The following is a 20505-nucleotide window of genomic DNA, read 5'->3' as shown; positions in this document are numbered from 1 at the left end:
AATTCACAGCCAGTCACCTGTCTGTGACTTTTACTAAAAATACCCCTGACTAAAACTTGGTGCGGGGAGGGCAGCCCAGGTGCTGGTGGGGAGGATTGAGGAGGGCAACAGCATGCAGGCACTGCTCCTGCAGATCCCATTGGCTGCAGTTCCTGGCCAATGGGAGCTACGAAGCCAGCGCTCTGGGTGGAGGCAGCGCGCAGAGCTGCCTGGCCATGCCTCCACCTAGCAGCTGAGCGAAGGGGATGTCACCGCTTCCAGCGAGCCCCCCAGGTGAGTGCCACCCAGAGCCCACCTCCCCGCATCCCATGCCTCTGCCCCCTCCCACACCGAAACTCTGCTGCTGGTGGGTGCGCGGTTGCCCCAGACTTCCCCAGCAGCTGCCAGTACGACTGGCGCAGGAGCTGCCTGAGCTGCCCCTGAGCCAGGCGCACCGGCCACTGCAGAAGTCACAGAAAGTCATAGAATCCATGATCTCCGTGACCCACTCGCAGCCTTAGCTATAACGCACTCGGTCGCAGCACCGTGTGCAAGAAAAATTCAGAAGCTGTATAATATCTGTTGTACTACCTTTCTTGTTACTATCCATTTATAGTGCTATTTCTTTCTAAAATGTCTGTAATTATGCACTGAAGATAATGGCTTGCTTTGTTGTATTTACATGAACTGAGTTTTTCGTCTGCTTTTCGTCATCTGTCACCAAGGTCTGAGCACATCTGCTCCTCCTGTTGTTATTGGGCCCTCTGTTCGACCAGATTCAATTCCTCTGCCCCCAGGAACACACTTACTCTTTGCCCAAAGTGGGAAGATTGAACACGTCCCACTGGTGGAAAATAATATGAAGAAAACTGATGCAAAAGCTTTACTGCATGTTCCAGTGAGTATCTATTGTACCTCCTATAGCCACTGGTGCTTAGGGAGAAAATGTCCTCTTGGTCACTGAAGAGATAGATTATGGACCTTGTGTACAGAGGAAACCCTCTCAAATCTCCCTTACATTGAAGGACTTACTCATTTTAGTCCCAAATTTACCTGTGCTCCACACAAATTTGGTATCCTCTCACTCTTATTGAAATTATTTATATCAGTAATAAAGAATCCTGTGGCTACAGAAAGAGTTATTTACACTAAAGGAAAGGTTCACAGAGCATTTTAGCTTTTCATCATGAATAAATCTTGTGTTCCTTTTATGTCCAAAAAAACCTCTTATAGCTTGTGTGTGGGAACACCTCACCCCCAGACTCATGGCTTTCATTGGCTTCCTGTCCACTGCAGCCTCCAGTATAAAACTCCATATTATTCTTAAAGGTCTTCCATTGAGTTTCTGTCTTTTCTCCTCCTGTCATCTGTCTGAATCTCACCCTGTTCTCCAGTCAGTTCCCTAATCACTTCAGATGTCAAACTTGTTTGTCCCTTCTCCAGGTCTGGTCCCTGTGGGTGGTAAATCCTTTCCCCACATTCTTTCCCACTGTTTGGAAAAAGCCTCTTCTTATCAAATGACTCCCTGTTGCTTTTCAAATCCCATCCTCTTTTCCATGGCCTGTAACTCTTAACCAGTGGTGGGCAACCTGTGGCCCGTAGGCTGCACACGGCCCGTCAGGGTAATCTGCTGTTGGGCCACCAGACAGTTTGTTTACATTTGCATGGCCGCCCGCAGCTCCCAATGCCCGTGATTCACTGTTCCCAGCCAATGGGAGCTGCAGGAAGCAGAGGCCAGCATGTCACTGTGGCCTGCGCCACTCCCGCAGCTCCCATTGGCTGAGAACGGCGAACCACAGCCACTGGGAGCTGTGGGCGGCTGTGCAAATGTAAACAAACTGTCTGGTGGCCCATCAGCATATTACCCTGATGGGCTGCATGCAGCCTACGGGCCGCAGGTTGCCCACCACTGGTTAAGAGTTACAGGCCATGGAAAAGAGGATGGGATTTGAAAAGCATCAGGGAGTCATTTGATAAGAAGAGCCTTTTTCCAAACAGTGGGAAAGAATGTGGGGAAAGGATTTATCACCCACAGGGACCAGACCTGGAGAGGGGACAGACAAGTCTGACATCTGACGTGTCAATTATTACCCTGACGGGCTGCATGCAGCCCATGGGTCGCAGGTTGCCCACCACTGCTCTTAACTCTGTTAAATGATATGATCTGATTCCTTGAGCTACCCAACTTCAGCATGTTCATTTGTTCTTCCTGACACTTGGCATTACCCCTTTCGTCCCAGCCCCCGTTATAGAGTGGCTACCAGAACCAGGTGTTGTAACTGTTGTACTTTTGTATTTCTTGGGTATTCTTTGTAGGCCAAATACTGATCTCAGTTACACTGGTGCAACTCAGTGAGTAATGTCAGTAGGATTGCCCTGATGTAAGAGTAGAATTGGGTCCATTGTCTATTGTATGAAGATTCTATACAATAATAAATTGATGTTGTATATCAGCCCCAGTACAAACTTGGGCAGTCAGGTTGATGTATAAGCAGAACTGGAAATTCCTGGTGGCTCCTTCTGTCTGGTCTGAATAAAATAATTTAAAAGAGAAACTCCAGTGAAAACCTTCATAGATAAGATTAACTCTTAGTTTAATCATTAATTAAACTTTTCCGACCTCTTTCCTTTATACTGACAATAGCTGGGTTTTTTTTTATCCCAGTTGCTAAATTATAGAGAGATTTGTGTAAATGTCAAGCAGAAACAGCATGTTGCAACACTCAAACACTCTGATCACCCTGCGACCTATTGCCTGAACGCATGGTCAAGAACACCATGCATAAATAAATCTCGTTTTAATGGATGTTTTTGAAATGCCTTGTTAAGGGGTTGCTGGACTCTCTGTACTCTTCCATTCTGCCAGAATCTTATCTTACGAAGGCATCACAAGAGACAGACTCAGGAATCCATACAAAATGAGGAGTGTCAGACTAAAAGTCCCATCCAATTGCTATAATAAGGATTTTTTAAATCTAAATGTGTGCTCTTTAGGTTCTGCTTTCTTTTGCAAGTCTTAAAGAGTCTTAAATCTTTTCTGATTGTCCACTGACTTTCTCAGGAAGAGGAAATGTTGTAGTTCATTTTAAATAAGAATAGTTCATGTATTAAAAAAAATAATTTAATTTAATTTAACAGTTTTAATTTAATAAATTATATTTCAATATAGTACCAGGCATACAAAGCGGTTCACAAACTGCATGCACAAGCACCAATGAAATGCAGCCACCTAGGGTGTGTGGGTTAGTGGCAGGCAGCAACTAAACGTTGCATACCACACATTAAAGGAATGTAGGGTACAGGAGGAAGAGAACAGACTCTGTATAAGAGCTGCCTGAGAGCCCCAGCATTGGGAGAGTAGATTGTGGGGACACCACTAGAGGGCCCTAGCACTTGAATGAGTGAGGAATGGATTCATGGTGTGTATGTGTCTAGTAGACAGGGTGAGGAGTTGGCGCATGGGCGTGTGGGAGGCACCCACAGTACAGTGTGGGTGCATGATGGACAGGGGTGATGGTGGTGGGGGTGGTTACATCCAGGGAGAAGTGGGTGCACAGGTATGTTGGGGAGAGAAGGTGTGAATGATGGGTGGATGAAATGTGGTTGGGTGAATGAGTATATTGGTGGCTGGGTGTTCTAGAATCTAGTGGCAGAGTGTGTGATGGGTGTGAGTAGGTACTGGACATGACAGAAGGGAGAAAATTTAAGGTAATGGAAGGAAAGAAAGATGGGACAGTTAGAAAGAAAAGAGAAGTTAAGGAAAGAGTAAGGAGGAAGATGAGAGAAAAACAAAGAGTGACAGGAAAGAGGTACTCATGAAAGAATGTGGGAAAGAGGGAGATGAGGAAAAATTAATCTGAAGGAAAAACACTGAAAAGTGTGGAGGGAAATATGAGGATTCTTGAAAGAAAAATAAAATGGCGAAGGAGGAAAAGGAGAAAATAAGTAAAAGGCAAAGAGACTGCATCAGTCATTGCAAAGGAGGCTATTGGAACTATCCACAAAATTCAGCACTAACTCTCAGTAGGTCTCTGTGTATGTAACAGAATTGGAAATGATTAATTAAAGGCCTGATTAATTAAAGGAGTTTCGATTAAAAGTTTTGTGGGCTACTGCAAAGATAATTGTCAGGATGACTGTCATGAGATGGAGGGAATCACAATTATTTCCTTTTTTAGATGAGTGAAGAGGGTATCCTCTGGCCAGACTGCAGTGGGGGTGGGGGTGCAGCAGCTTCTCACTTGCACTAACTACTTCTCCAACAGCTGTAACTCTGCTCCTCCTGGCCACTCACCTTCCACCTGCCTCTATAGCTCTCCTCCATGACCTGACCCCCATCAGGGCCCCTCTGTTCGTTTGCCTGCTGGGCCCTTATTCTTAACTCTGGCCCTGCGTAGAGCCTGATGCTTAGACCCCCTAAGCCATTCTTTCTAGCTTTAGAACTGTTATTTAGTATGAGGCTGTAATTATTCACTTGTTGACTTACAGGACAGCGTTGTTATTGGAGTTGCGTATGACTGCATGGACAAGATGGTTTACTGGACGGAGATCAGTGGCCCTTCCATCAGTAGAGCCAGTTTGCATGGTGGAGAGCCAACAACCATCATCAAAGCAGGTAGCAATATTAGTTTCTGCTTGATAGATTCATTTCCAGCAGGGAGTGTAAAGACTTGCATACACCAACCTGCACTGACCAGCCAATGACCTTACTCTTACTGCTGCAAGGCTAGATTGTTTAAAGGAAGATCAAATTGGCAGAAATCAAAGTGATTGGATAATCTTAGGTTTTAAAAATCTTTATATTTAAAAAACCTGTCTATTTTATTCTTACGTGTATTGCGGAAGCACCTAGTGGCTCCAGCACCATTGTGCTAGGCACTGTACAAACTGAACAAAAACACAGTCCCTGCCCCAAAGAACTTACAATCTATGTATAAGGCAAGTGACAACAGGTGAATACATCGAACATGTTGAGGGGAGCACAAGGTAACAGGGAGATGATTATGATCTGGGTAATGAACAGCACTCCCCTCACACCACCTACTTAACTATTGTTGAGTTTTTTTGTAGGCCTCTCAGCAGGAGGGATTTGAAGGATGAAGTAAGCATTTCTAATGGGCCTGCCATCACAAGAGCTAGGACAGGTCCCCAGCAGTTTGTAGTAGTAGGTATGGGCTATTGGATATCACCATAAACTACCTTTCCACAATCTTTCATCATGAAGTATAATGGATTGTTCAGCAGTCACAGTGCTAAACTGTGCTCATACTTCTGCAATACGTAGCAAAACAAACCTCGTGCCTATTAAGTCATTATAAACAGATTTGGGGAGGGGAGTCAATTTAGCATTTACATGGTGTGCATTGCTAGCCAAAATTCAAATTCAAAATTGCAGAGGCACTATTCCCAATCTTTCAGAAGACATTGAGGTTTTCCTGTTTTTATCTCCTTTCCGTGTGCTGCAGCTCCCTTGTTCGGTTTGCAGTTTGTTTTTGTATTGAACATTTATTTCTTTGTTCATGTTTTTGTGATTGGAATTTGTTTGCTTTGCAGGGGCATGTTTTGGTATGGGGCTCCATTCAGCTCTCATCTGCTTCTGCAGCTGCGTAGCCTCCCGAGGCTACAAGTTTCCTGAGCTCCGCAGCTGCAGGGCTGCTCCGCACAGGGAACTTCCCCTCTGCTGCAGTTGTTTAAATCATATTAAATCATATAAGCCATACATGTGTGCAGAGCCTGGGACTGTGTCCAGCCTGACTCCAGTACTGGTGTACTGAAATCATGGCCCTAGGAGTGACTGGTGAGGTGGGGGAGGAGATGCACAGAACCTGCTTAATATATTCCCTTAGACATGCTAGCAGGGGCCAAGTTTCCCTCTGGCTAGCCAGCCAGGAAAGACATTTACTTCAGGCCACACACAGCCTCTTTAAATCTCCTGGCTGACAGCTCAAAATAGAATTGTGCCAGGGAGGAAGGACTCCTGGAAACCACTGGTAGCAGATCTCTAACCCACTACCCTCTCCTATTCGGACCAATTGACTAATAGACCATCGGAGTCGGCAGTCCTCCTGTTCAGTGCCTGGGGATGGGAGAGAGAGTCTCCACCCCACATGAGGCAGCTCCCACTGCCTGCTGACCTCAGCAAGAGATGAAAGGATATAGAAGCATGATTTGGGGGTGGGAGAGGAATCTAATTGACATTTGCTTGGTACACCTTGATCAGTTCTTTGCAGATTTCAGTCTTGGAGTGGGTGGTCATTCCCACTCGTCCAACATGCACACACGTGTGCTTGCCCATGCGCACACGCGCACGTACACACACACACACACACACACAATTTGTGACCCAAATAAGTTACATACCTAGATAAGGCAATGTAGCTTCTGCTGATTATGGTCCAATATAACTCTTATTAGGATAATCACAGTGTCCGGTTTTTTTAAATTCCCACCTAGTGATTTGCCCAAGTGTTTCTCCCCAGGAATCCAGTTTGGGTTGAGAAATACAAGACTTGTTTAATGGCTGAATAATGAATAAATGTGAAAATGAATAGACAAACTCAATTCATTTCATTTAATCTTTCTTTGAAATTCAGAAATGGGGCGTGTAGTTCTGCATTTGAAAGCTTCCTTGACAGATGGTTTTCATGAAGGGACAGGTTTCAGAGTAGCAGCCGTGTTAATCTGTATCCGCAAAAAGAACAGGAGTACTTGTGGCACCTTACAGACTAACAAATTTATTTGAGCATAAGCTTTTGTGGGCTACAGTTTCATCAGATGCATAGAATGGAACATATAGTAAGAAGATATATATATATACATACAGAGAACATGAAAAAGTGGAGTAAGAGACTCATTAATTAAGATGAGCTATTATCAGCAGGAGAAAAAAACTTTTGTTGTGATAATCAAGATGGCCCATTTAGACACTTGCTGATAATAGCTCATCTTAATTAATTAGCCTCTTACTCCACTTTTTCATGTTCTCTGTATGCATATATCTATCTTCTTACGATATATTCCATTCTATGCATTTGATGACATGGGCTGTAGCCCACGAAGCTTATGCTCAAATAAATTTCTTCATCTCTAAGATGCCACAAGTACTTCTTTTCTTTTTATGAAGGGACACTATGACACTTTTGAAACAACCCCATGCAATCTTTCCTTACTGGTTCATTCAGAGTTTATACCTCTGGAATTAGTCTGAAATGGGATTGTATTTACATTTAGTTTCAGTTTGTGTGCAGCCCGTTCTTCTCTGTGGACCTATGTGTCCTAAAAACTGTAGAGCAATTTTTTGTGCTGGCTGAGTACAAGAAACTTTAATATGCCTTTTTATTTATATTTTTAAAGTATTTGTTTCTCCTTCTATGATTTTGAGTGAGAAATCACTGGGACCAGAGTAATAGGTCATTGTCTGCTATTTCCTGTTGCTTTTGGAACAGATAACTGTCCAAGAAAAACTATGCACATACAGTACTAAAATATGTTCCAAACAAAATCCCTCTGCAAAACACAGACTTGAATTTAAATTCCATCTAGGGTTAATTCTATTAGCACTTTGGAGATTGATTGTTAAACTTGAATACATTTTTAAATATTATGATGTATTTAAATTGTAATCAGTACAAAACTATAGCTTTCAGAATGATGCGTTGTTTCTTCTCCTTTTGTACTGACATACTTTAAAGATTTGTAAGCCCGCCCCAGATCTTTGCAAAGACCATTTTGTTTTCCAAAAGGATAGAATAATTTCAATACTGATGAGCAATAGTGTTTGTTTCCCTGCCAGTCATTCTTCTTCTTAAGTCAGCACTACATACCTATTTTTGTATTAGCATTACTACTTCCGATAAAGTTGTGATGTTTTCGGTTCTTTTGTTTGGTTGTTTGTTTTTTTTAACAAAAAATAATTATCCCAGTTGAACCACTTGGCAGATATACAGATAATAAAAGTGCCTTAAACTAGTATAGTTCACTTTCAGTATGGGAATAAACTATACTGGTATAACTGTGTCCACACTAGGGGACTATACCAATTTAGGTGCACTGATATAGTTACTTTTGTAGGTAGACAAGCCCTTGGGTTAGAATTTGTGTAATTATCAGGGTGAGAAGTGAGTCCTAACTATAAATTAAAAAAAAAATTAAGTAGGTCCATTGGCATCTCAGATTTGAAATAGTCAGTATGATAGAATTGTGCATCCTTCAGAAAGGACACAGTCACCTGACCCTTCTAAGCCAGCTTCATGCTCCAGACTAATGGAGCTCTGTTATTGGCATATTGGAGGGAGCAGGTCCTGACAACACAATATAAAGCTGGATGTTGTGGGACAAAGAATTGTGGTGGGTTTTTTCTTGATTTTTGTTTTTTGTTTCCTAAATTTCAAATAGAGTATGTACCTCCCTTTGCTCTAATTATTTGGCATATTCTTGTAATTCTAAATTTGAGTAGGTTTTTGTTACAGCCATTTTTGAAAAAGTCCTATAAAATTCAGTAAGGATGAAACCACCAGAAGTTTATTGGGTTCTATAGAAATTATTCTAAGCAGCCTTCAGAATTTAATTGAGAACTGTATCCCTGACATGGAATTCTCCCCTAATAGCCCATAGGGCTGATCTAAAGCCCATTAAAATCAATTGGAGTCCTTCCGCTGATTCATGGGCTTTTGGTGTATTTTAAAATTAACAGAAAAAATCTATGGAAGTATCAACTTAGAAGTTGTGTAACCCTATTGAATTGTTAACAAAACATTTATAGTACATTTAAACCGTGACTTCAGCTTGTGTTCTGTGGGAGGCAGCAGTGTCTAGTGATTAGCACAGGAAACCCGTATGTTGTTCTTGACTGCCACTGACCTGGGCCCCAGTTCCTGTGAGATGTGCCGTTTGGATTGATCCCTGAGCCTATGAAGAGCCCCATTGACATCAAGCCTAAACTACCTGCACGTCCTTTAATTTTCTCTACGATCAATAGTGAAATAAACTAGTCACTTTTGTTGTTCTCTCTAGCAATTAGATTTGCTCTCTTTCAGGTGCCAATTAAAGATCTCTTTTGTAGAAGTGCATGCCTTAACAATAAGTCACTATTTTTATATTTTGTAAGGTACAACTTATATTCCTCGTGTAACAGGTTAACGTACTCTGTATAAAATGGTTTGTTGGCCTTAATTGTGATTGGACAGGCATTAGGAAAATTACTTAATGGAAACATTGCTGCTCAAGCTGGAATAACCGTTAAGTGTTTAGTATAACTATATTAGGAAACAAACTTATTGTTTGGTGTTTTATTTTCTTTGTTCTGTTCCAGACTTAGGAAGTCCTGAAGGAATAGCAATAGATCATCTCGGTCGCAACGTTTTCTGGACTGACTCTTACCTCGATAGAATAGAAGTGGCCAGGCTGGATGGTAGCCAGCGCCGAGTGCTGTTTAACACTGATCTGGTGAACCCCAGAGCCATAGTAACAGATTCTGTGAGAGGGTATATATATATTTTATAGACACATTTATTTTTAATGAACATTCTATGTATATATCCTGAAAGTCCCTCTACATTTTTACACTGTCTTCAACTGTTGATATAAAGCTTCAGTATCCTTTTCTCAGTCCCAAATATCCTCCTATAAAATAATATATTACTAGGTGTTTTATTGGAAATAAAAACTTCTTTCAGAATGCTTATTAGAAGCATTTCTTCCTAGGCACAATAATAATGCATTTTTATTAGCAAATGAAGTATTGGATTAGAATAAGCATTTTCTTATTGTTTTTTCCTTAATGGCAGCCATATTTCCAGTACTCTGCTGCCTTTCAAAAAACTGCATTAACTCCTTCTCTATCTACATCTCTGCCTTTATCTACTCCTGACCATCATCCAAGTACCTTTCCTATTTATTCTCTCTGTCTCCTTCACCTACACCCCATGATGTGTTTTCTCTGACACTGTTATGCTTGGGACAGCCTCCTAATTAACATACACCAAGACTCTACCGAAACTTTGAAAATCCAGCTGTGCCGTGAAACATTTCAGCTACAGTGCTTACCTTTAAACCCCTGCCAGTTTTATCTTAAGTAAATAGATTCATTCTTACTATTTGGGGTATTTCTTAAACTGTCCTATGCACATTATGTTGTCTGTCTAGAATACTACAAATACTAAGGCAAGTCGCAAGTGTTAGGGGATGAGCACTATATAGTGGTCCCTGTTTGTTCTATTACACCAACTCATTCCAATGAATTTTATGGTAGCATCTTGTTCGTGGTTTAGCACATTTTTCCCTAGCGTTGTCTTAGGACTCTGTTTCTTTCTTTCATTGTTTAAAATTCCTATCTCAATCCTCAGCAGCATACAAAAATAAAAATAAAAAAGTAACCTCCATAACAAATTACCTTCACAGCACATTACTGGTGTGCAGCGTTAACAAACAATATACGACTTGAGGAGAGATATAAAACGAATGCCCATTACAATGTAGTAAGTAAGCCTTTTTTTGCAACCCTCCCAGGGTCCAAATTCATGAGAAAGGAAGGGGCAATAGGCCAGCATCCTTCTTATCCTTCTCCACTGCTGCCACCTCCTTCTCACTTTGCTAAGAGGGCATCGACCACTTGTAGCAGCACCCTGGGACCACAGCCCTAATCCAGGCCTAGTAAAGAGAGGTAGGGGGTTTGGAGAGTGAGCCCACCCACCACACACACACCTTGCCCCGGCAACTCCTGTCCCACAGGGCTGGGCACAGCTCCCTCCTAAAGTCATTGTGATCTGATGCATAGGGTTGCAGCACCACTCAGGCTTGACCCCTCTGCCCCTCTGTTTAATGCAAAATTTTTTTATGTTTAATTTAAATACTCGTAAACTATTGATAATGCAAGTTGGGCACAAACTGATTTCCATACTCTTATACGTGGGGTCTTAAACTGCTGTTGTCCGAAATGCCATTTTCCAGGAACATGTTTGCCAACAAGAAGAGTCATTTCACTCAAAATACTTAATTTCCAATACAACTGAATGAAAGGTTTTTGTTTTGTTGTGTTTTTTTTTTCCAGTCACATGAACTTCTAGGAAGTTGTGCTAAACAAAATTAGTGCAGCTTTCTGTAATGAACAAGGACTACTCAGGCAATGCAACAAAAATTTGAAATGTTCATAAGGGAGAACTGGGGAATATATCATGGAATCCTGACTAGATTTCTCAAGGAGAGTCTTTGGAAGGGTCATCCTCCTTCCAGATGTTAACTGAACAAGATTTTTGGTGAAAGGAGCATGTATGTGACAGCTCAAAATGCAGATATTTAAGACTAAATAAAGGAGTAGTGCCACTAATTTTCCTCTTCATGGAAAATGTGGTATATCCAGTAAGTTGTATAAGTAAAGGGTCTCCCGATCATGCAAACAGATTTGCATGGGTGGGCCCAAGTACCTGGGTGGAACCTCATTGACTTCAGCAGGGTTGGCGTATTAGTTGGCAGCTTCAGGGAATGTAGCCAAAGTATTAATAAAACGGTGGGCGAAAGGTTGAACTAGCGGCAGTTAATGCTCTGAGTCTCGTGAGGTTTTTCAGACAACTGACTCTAGTTGATGAGAAGTTGCCTCTGGTTCGGATCTGTTGGTAAATATTCTTCCAAGTTATACTGAAGAAAATGTTGAATTAAAGTAAATACATACATATGTGCTGAATTCTCCCACTAATCAGCCTCAGGGCAGGTGGTTTGTTTTTACCTGGACTGACTTTGTATCGTTGAAATGGATTTTTCTGTTTGGCACCTGGTAAATGAGCTTCTACCCAATGCTAGAAAATGAATTTTGTTTTAAAGTGATGCTACTTCACTATACTTCAGTATCTTCTATCAAGATCAAATATGCTGCTTTCTGCCATTCTATCTAAATGTTCCCTGTTTCCTCTTTTGTTTCCTTAAAAGTTTTCCTTTATGTAAAAAAAAAGAAAAATCACTTCGGATTGATCAGTTATTTTAACTTTTTTCCTTTTCTTCCTATTCAGAAATCTTTACTGGACTGACTGGAATAGAGATGCTCCTAAAATTGAAACTTCATACATGGATGGCACAAACAGAAGGATTCTTGTTAAAGATGATCTGGGATTACCAAATGGTCTGACATTTGACACCTACTCCTCAATGCTGTGTTGGGTTGATGCAGGTAAAGAGAGGTGCTGAAATGTTCATATTCACAATGCATAACAGGCTAAACATGGTAACCAGTGCAATGATGCACAGCATGACTCATGAGCAAATGCTTTGAGTTGTTTAGACTTCATTTTTTCTCAGGCTTGAGAGTCATACCCCAGAGTATCCACTGTTTTATTTATTAACTCTTGCTGATTCACCAAAAGTAGGTTTACAAGCTGAAGGATTTTAGTTCTGAAAGGAGAAAGCACTAGGTCTGCTGTAGACTTATTTTGTGTTTGCTGCAAGCAAGTATATCTTTAATCCGTATTTAGCCCTTGATTCATCGAGTCTAGGGCCATAGAACTTCATCCAGTTACCCCTTGAATGAGCCCAGTTACTTGTGTTTGACCTTAACCATGTCTTCCAGAAAGGTATCCAGCCTTTAGTTGAAGGAACAAGTTATAGACAATCTACAACTTCTCTTGGTAGCTTGTTCCAGTGATTAATCATCTACACGATTAAAAACGTGTGCCTGATTTCTCATTTGAATTTGTCTGATTTTAGCTTCCAGCCACTGATACTTGTTATGTCTTTCTCCACTAGAGACTCCTTTAGTATCCAGTATTTTCTCCCCTGTGAAGGTACTTATACACTGAAATAAAGTTACCTCTCCATCTTTTTGATAAGCTGAACAGATTGATCTCTTTAAATCTCTCAGTAGAAGACATTTTTCTCCAGCCCTTGAATCTTTTTTTTTTTTTTTTTTTTTGGTGTGTGTGGCTCTTCTCTGCACCCGCTCCAATTTTTCAACATCTTTTTAAAAATGTGGACACCAGAATTGTATGCAATATTCCAGTGTCGATCTCACCAATGCCATGTACCGAGGCAAAATTGCCTCTCTGCTCCTCCTCAGTGTTCCCCTGTTTATACATCCAAGGATTGCATTAGGCTGTTTTGTCACAGCATTGCACCAGGAGCTCACAATCAGTTGCTTGTCCCCTATGACCCCTAAGTCCTTTTCAGGGTCACTGCTTCCCAGAATACAGCCCCCTTTCCATAGGTATGGTCTGAATTCTGTGTTCCTAGACATATACTTTTGCATTTGGCTGAATTAACACACTTTTTGTTTGAATGGGCACATCGTACCATATTGCTCTATTTGACTGCCCTATCTTTACCATTATTTACCATATGGCAAATCTTTGAGTCATCCACAAATTTTATCAGCAGTGATTTTATATTTACTTCCAGATTTCTGATGAAGTTGAATAGCATCAGATCTAGAATTAAACCCTGTGGAACTCTTCGAGAAACACCCCCATTTGATGACAATTCCCCATTGACAACTATTTTTTAGATTTGTCAGCTAGCTGTCTTAATCTATTTAATGTGTGTTCTATTGATATTGTATATTTAATGAGAATGTCATGTGCCTTACAAAAGTCTTAAGTATATTACATCTTTGCAGTTATCTTTATCAACCAAACTTGTAATTTCATGAAAGAATTAAATTGGATTTCTTTGACAAGAACTATTTTCCATTAAACTGTTTTGACTGACATTCATCCCATTCTTATTTCTTAATTCTTTAATAATTATCAGCTTTTCCATTATCTTTGCCCAGGATTAATGTCAGGCTAACCCAGACTATAGTCAGCCAGATCATCCAGCTTGCCCTTTTGCAATATTGGCACCATAGCACTCTTCCAGTCGCCCCAGCAGAGAGGCACAGAATTAAATGGGCATTGAGGTTCAGCTGTCTTCTGAGTCAAAGAATTGCTCTGTCCCCAGCTGAGAGTCACGGTATACTGGCGAGGCACTGTGGAGAAACTTTCACTGCTGCTCCCCAGGCTGTAAATCTTCTGTGGATAAATCATCCTTTAATCTTTAGGACAGCCAGGCCCGCACTCTTTGTGAGCAAAATTTGTCGTATATGCACAGATTTTCCCTGGCAATCTTCAGCAGCTGCTGCTGTAATCTTTCAGTCCAACTGAATATCCAGACAAGGACCTGAATGGGCTTTCATCTGTCGTTCTAATGGAGTCCCACAGGCATAACACTGATCTACCAAAGTGGGCACATAGGAATAAATGAGACATTTTATAAAAGGTTTGGTGCTTGGCATATAAGGAGACGTGATCTGGACAAGTATTTGGTAGGGGGGAGGAGGACTTTGAGGAAATTATACTCTATGCATGCTCTTTTGATTATGTCCTTGTGCTTCCCTTTCTCCCCTCCCCCCAAAAAAGAACTGTTTGTCATATACAAAGACTAAATTGTTTTATTGTGTACAGGCACCAAGAGGGTGGAATGTATGAATCCCAATCAACTTGGTCGACGAAAGATCCTTGAAGGAGTCCAGTATCCTTTTAGTATTACAAGCTATGGGAAGAATTTATATTACACAGACTGGAGGAGGTAGGTTATCTGTTTAAGAAATTATGTAGTTGTATTTTAGTCTGGTCTTCTGCCTGGTAGAAACTGAGGTTCACTGCGTCTGTTCTCTTGGCAGCGAGTGTATTCTTCCTTAGAGATTTTATTTTTTTTCTCTCCAGGCAATCAGCTGAGGCAGGGCGTAGTGGAAATTCAGAGTTGGATGTATTAATGTTTCTAGTTAACTGTTTTCTCAATTTAATAATTTGTTCTCTAAAGATGCTTTTAATGCTGAACGTGAGAGGGATAGGTTTAATATGAGGGGGTGGTTTAATATGTCTTATGGCAGCACTTATTTTGAGGTTTAGGACAGAAATTGATTATTTGAAGCTCTTCTTATCCTTATTAGTATGTAACTGTTCAGTCAATAAGAAGAAGAAAACATTTTAGCTGTTGACAACAGTTATTTTTGTTTGCTGTAGGCAGGTGATTTAAGCCACATTATGATCTAGGCTGACTTTACTAAAATTTGCACATGAGATTCCAGACTAAATGTTTTTAAAATACCAGTAGTTTGTTTTTAATCCATATAAACATGTGACCAAGACTTTATCTGCAAGACTCTTGAACAAATAGTTCCACTGATTTCAACAGGGCTACTGGGAGTAACAGGGAGTAAGGGCTATTCACATGACTAAAAGTTTCCAAGGTTGAACCCAATATCTGTGAAATATTACTTCAGAATGCCATTTAAAAACGGGAAGCGGAAAATGTCACCATTCTGCCAGCCCATCGCCTTTTGTTGACAGCAGGCAACAACTGCACCTTCGTGGCTGAACTCCTACCCTTCTAATTCTGAATGTCAGATTTCTCTTGAAGTGGAACATTGTCCATAACAATGGATCGTTCCATCGTGGCCGTGCCAGGAATAATATTGTAGGGGAGAAGAGTATTTAAATTACCAATAAACTCGTTCCCTAGAGGGATGCGGTCAGACTGAGTGGCCTATGTTTACCTTTTCCTTCCTCCCAAAAAAGACTTTTGCCCTGCTACTAGAAGATCCCTCTGCTCCCCAGAATCAGGGCTGTGACATATTTGGGTTGCCTAACAGAAGTGGGATTCTGTATCAAACAAATCCGACCCTGGGGTTCTTCATGCTTGGGGATACTGGCTACTCTCTGGTCTGCCTGTGTGTGATTCAGCATTACTAGTTGGCAGGGTGTTAAAATGTAAAAAGGTATCTGGTGCTTCCTCTTCCAGTATTTTTCTTCTGAGGTCATCTTAGGGGAAAGCCCTCGCTCACCTTTACACTTTTCTTTTTGTGTACTGTAGGGACGCTGTTATAGCTGTGGATCGCACAATTTCAAAAGAGAACGATAACTTCCAGCCCCACAAACGCGCCCGTCTTTATGGAATAACTACAGCTTTTGCTCAGTGCCCACAAGGTAATCACAAAATCCCTATGTTTCTCGGGGAGCTATAGAAAGTGAATGTAGGTATCCAGCAGTTCCCAAGCTATGGCCCACAGAGTACTTGCTGTTGGTTGGTGGAAAGCAGACTGGTCACATGGTTTCCATCTCTTAACATGAATGGATTCTAAAAATACAGCTTTGTCCATGTAAGCAATTGCTATAACCTCCATAGGAACGTTACGGAATCATGAATAGGAGGGGAATTGGTGGCCTGTTCAGTCATGAATGGGAGGGGCAAGTGCGTGTACAAGACACTCTCTCTTAAGATGGGGTCCATGTTATGCAACCAGTTCAAGCACCATTTTAATAACGCACACAATTGTCAGTCAGCTAAACAGAATGTTTTATCTGTCCCCAAGGGCACTAGTTAGGCCTCATTTTATTTTAAATTCATAACTATAGAAGTGTCTCAGTCTTCCTGCTGGGATCAATAATCCTGTGTTTTTAAAAAAGGAAGAGTTAAAGAAGCAGTAGGTGGTAGAATAGGCAAAGTCATTCTCGCCCTATGTAAATGTTAAGCTTTTGAGTTATATCCATAAATATTCACGTGTCCCAAAAGCCTCTTGGGAATTGGTAATGGTCAATGGTAATTCTTTTCAGAGAAACAATATTCTTTATTTCTCTTGTTTTTCATACTTAGCTTGAGCAATAGAGGCTTAGAGGAGGAAATTAATATCCTTGAAATAATAATTTTTGTTTCTCTGGGAATTAATGCCACTGTTTAGTCTTGTTATTTCTGGCCAAATTCAGTCTGGCTGTCGACAGAAAGTTCATGTTTTAGGATTACAATGATGCTAGATTTGTAAGATTTTTCTTTTCAGCTGAGACCAAGATTGTGACAGAGTTTGTGTTCAAAGGATATTTTGCTATTGATTTTGAGTAGTTTAATGTAGGTGCTTACTTACCACAGTGCATGATTAAAAAAGGATGAGTATATAGATATCTTCATTGAGAAATGTGTTAAATGTTTTTTATTATATGTATTACGGTAGCACCTTGGGGCCCTACTGTGTTAGGCAATGTACGTACATAACAAAGAGAGAGTCCTTGCCCCACAGAGCTAACCATCTAAGCAAATGTGAGTTTACGTTTTTTCATGGCCAGCTTTCTCTGTTCTGTTTCATTGGGGGGGGGGGGGGTCTGTCTCTCTCTCCAAACATGTTTTTGTGTCCATTTTAAAAAGAAAATCTCATGATCTAACTTGCCTCTCTAAATACTATCCTGACTCCCTGCCCCTCAAATCATGGAGATATACAGTTAACTCTCTCTGTCTTAGACTCCTCAAATCTGGCTGCTCCCTCACCACTAAAGTGAAACATTGTCACTAATGACCTTCTTCTCTGTGACCTCGTCATCTTTGGTCTATATACTACTTCTGATACTGTCTCTTCCACTTCCTCCCCTTGGCTTCCAGTGCACACTGCTTTCTTTCTTGCTTATTCTGCTTTGCTTGAACACTCCTTCACCATCTCCTTTAATGGCTCCTCATCCTCCCCTTTCTCCTTTATTTGGATGACATCTCTTAGGATTCTGGACGGAGTCCTCTCCTTTTCTTTCTTTCTGTTCACTCATTCACTCACTGACTGTCTCTGCATTTTATTTAACTATGAACGTTAAAGTTCTGGATACGCTTTTTAAGTATAGTCCTTCATGTTGCCTGTAACCAAACTCAGAAACCCTTTTTTCCTTTCCTATGCAATCACTGCTGCTCCCTGTGGACCTTTCCCCGTCCATTCTGACATCATCCCCAACTCCAGACACCTGCCACTTGCTCCATTACATGATATCCAGATTGGTACTTGGTATCTGATGGGTACTGAGGGGATGATACTCAGGAGCTGATCAATCAGAAATCAAACGTAAAGCACTTGCAGCCCTAACTCTGGCGTGGTTTATATTTTCTGTAACGTTCCTGGTTTTTCTACTATATGAACTGGTTTACCCTAGAAGGCTTTTTTAATATGTAAACTCCTTTTCACTTATAGGGCATAACTATTGCACAGTGAATAACGGAGGCTGTACTCATTTATGCCTGGCTACCCCAGAAGGCCGCTCTTGCCGCTGCCCTGACAACACAGTTGGAGTGGATTGTATAGAGAGAAACTGAGCGCTAAACCAGGAAATGTGTTAGAACAGAGTCTCCCTTGGGAAAAGTACTGTAAATAGTTCACAGCTATCAGCGTAAAATGAAGACAGTAAAGATAAGCTCCATGCTGCTTACAGGGGGCAAGCCACAACACATACACCATAGCACAGCATGGTGGCATTCAGGTAAGTCTGTGCTGCCCAGGGAGGGTCCCACGCCCTGCAGCATCACCTTCTTGCCTTTAAAGAGGAGCTTGGGGGCTCATTTGCTCCTGTGCTGGGCTCTGAACCTCCCAGTAAAATTATCGTACCCTGTGTTTTATGGGGTGTCTCAAATCCTGATGTGCCTGAGACATGGGAATTTTGAGCACCACTGACTGTGCTGTGCATTGGAGCACACAACGATTCAGCTACAGACTGGAATGCTGTAGCCCAGCAGCGGTGCAGCAGGGTCACAAATTCAGCTTCCTGTTAGGCAGTAAGCCTGTCGTCCAAAGGATGGTCAGTGGGTGCGTGAGAACATCCCTTGGCAACATGAACTCCACAGTGCTTTAATACATCCCCCTCAGCTGCCAAAGCCTTTATACATTAAAGCTGCTCTCTTAAACCTTTGCTTTTTGGCTATTGATAATGTTACGGGAAGTTAACCAATATGCTTTAGCACAGGGATAGCTCCTGTACTGGTTCATGTTGCCTCTTCATACTGTGTGCAATCATCTTACTACCAGCAATACTTTAGTGGGTATTGTGAAATTTTCCCTGGATTTTCCCAAGAGGTTTATTTTTTGTCTTGCTAGTGGACACTTATTGAATAGCTTTTGGATATCTCCAAAGTTGAGACTTGGGATACAAATGCCAATTCCCATAACTCATCAAAGAATGGCGATTGATTGGTGTTGTGTTTTTAAAGGGAGACTGTCAAGTATTTTTTAAAATCTTCAATTTCCTATTTTTGTGATACTATTTTATAAGCTTGAAAATGACACTTCCATTTTGCCCTACCAATTTTTTTTCTTTGTGGCAAACCTGGATATTTTCTTTTCTTACAGACCATGAACAACCAAGACAGTTGAGTATTTGTTAGGCAACACTTTTGACAATCTCACAGGGCTTTAAAAAAAAAAAAAGCCCTGTTCATGTGTCAGTTTACAGCAAGGGCAAAACATCTGTGCTGGAAATGGGTGTGAAGATGGAGCGTGTCTCCACTGACAGCAATGCGTGCAGAGCAGTTAGGAAAATCCAGCACAGGTTTCATAAGAGATTACACATTGTAATGATAAAACCCTTTAATAAACCCTGCTGCAGCAGACCATTTCTGGGAACAGGATTTAACTTTTGCTCCTGCTGCTGCAGGCTGGTTATCTTATCTGCAGTAGAAGAACCAAATGTGATTGTGAGAGTCATGTATCTAAATAGCTGTCTTTATAATCTCTTGGTCACAGGGATAAATTACAATAAAAACCCCCAGGCTATAGTTAAAAAAACTGAGACCGTTCTCCTCCAGATTATAACATTGCTATAACAGAGCCAATTTTGAGCTTGAACTATCTGACAATTTCCTTTTTAATTATGTATTTATCTCAAAAATATCAAATGCCATATAGAATGTTAACGTTTTTGTGTAACTTTTAATAACTTTTAATTCATTGTATTCATATACTTTAATGTGTCTTAAAACTGTAAATACCAATAATGTACTGAAATGAAGGTGCTTAATAACTGTTCCTCCAGAATTATTCAAATATCAGGTGATACATTAAAGTTTACACTCTGTACAGCTATTTGTAGTACAGCCAATAAAGAATTTTTTGTATAAAAATGTCTTTTGCCTGCACGACCAAGTGGTGTCTTGTATTCTTAAATTTTCTGATGGTGAATTTTAGTGCACCATCGTAACTTGGTCACTGTGTAGACCAGAGTAAGATTTGTTCCCAAGATTTGATTGATCCTAAAGCCCCAATCCCTCAACTGACTCCATGCAAGAGCACCCGGGCGCCTGCAAGTACTTCCATTGAAGTCAATTGCACTGAAAGCCATCCAGAATCAACTGCAAGACTAGGGTCTAAATTAGACCATGCAGTTCAGGGCCAGATCCAAAGCACATTGTAGTCAATGAGAGTTTTTTCTGTTGGCTTTGGATCTGGCCCATAGGGCATTGGATAAAGAGCCAATCTTAAAGACATACAGGTTTTTTAATTATACACATCTGTCTTTAGTGGATTATCTAAAAAGTATATTTTAAGGAAAGATTTGAATGAAGAGGTTGGTCTGGTAAGACTTATTGGCATCTATTCTGTGTTCTGCTTTGGCTGTCACACATGTCCTGAATGGTGTCTTATCTCCTTTGGGACCTCCCATTCCAAGATAACACTGAGTCTGAGTGTCATAAATATCATATAATTCTGTATTAAAAAAACCCCAAACAATAACCTCTAAACTAGGAAATACCAAAGTTAAATCTGTATGTTGA

General features: G+C 40.9%; 1 protein-coding gene across 1 annotated transcript in view; it reads left to right on the top strand.

Annotated features, from left to right (window-relative positions):
- The window catches only part of NID1 (nidogen 1), an 80346-nt gene extending 60499 nt beyond the window's left edge, over positions 1-19847 (top strand). Inside the window, exons 14-20 of the mRNA XM_084622891.1 lie at positions 705-877; positions 4468-4594; positions 9290-9461; positions 11979-12136; positions 14400-14523; positions 15811-15923; positions 17936-19847. Of these exons, the coding sequence (XP_084479017.1) occupies positions 705-877; positions 4468-4594; positions 9290-9461; positions 11979-12136; positions 14400-14523; positions 15811-15923; positions 17936-18057 (989 nt within the window). The 3' untranslated portion in view covers positions 18058-19847. The remainder of the gene's footprint in view (positions 1-704; positions 878-4467; positions 4595-9289; positions 9462-11978; positions 12137-14399; positions 14524-15810; positions 15924-17935) is intronic.
- Positions 19848-20505: the final 658 nt, after the last annotated feature.

This window comes from Lepidochelys olivacea (genome assembly GCF_965140295.1).
Source record: "Lepidochelys olivacea isolate rLepOli2 genome assembly, chromosome: 3".
NCBI lineage: Eukaryota > Metazoa > Chordata > Testudines > Cheloniidae > Lepidochelys > Lepidochelys olivacea.
This window is presented reverse-complemented; position numbering and strand designations above follow the sequence as displayed.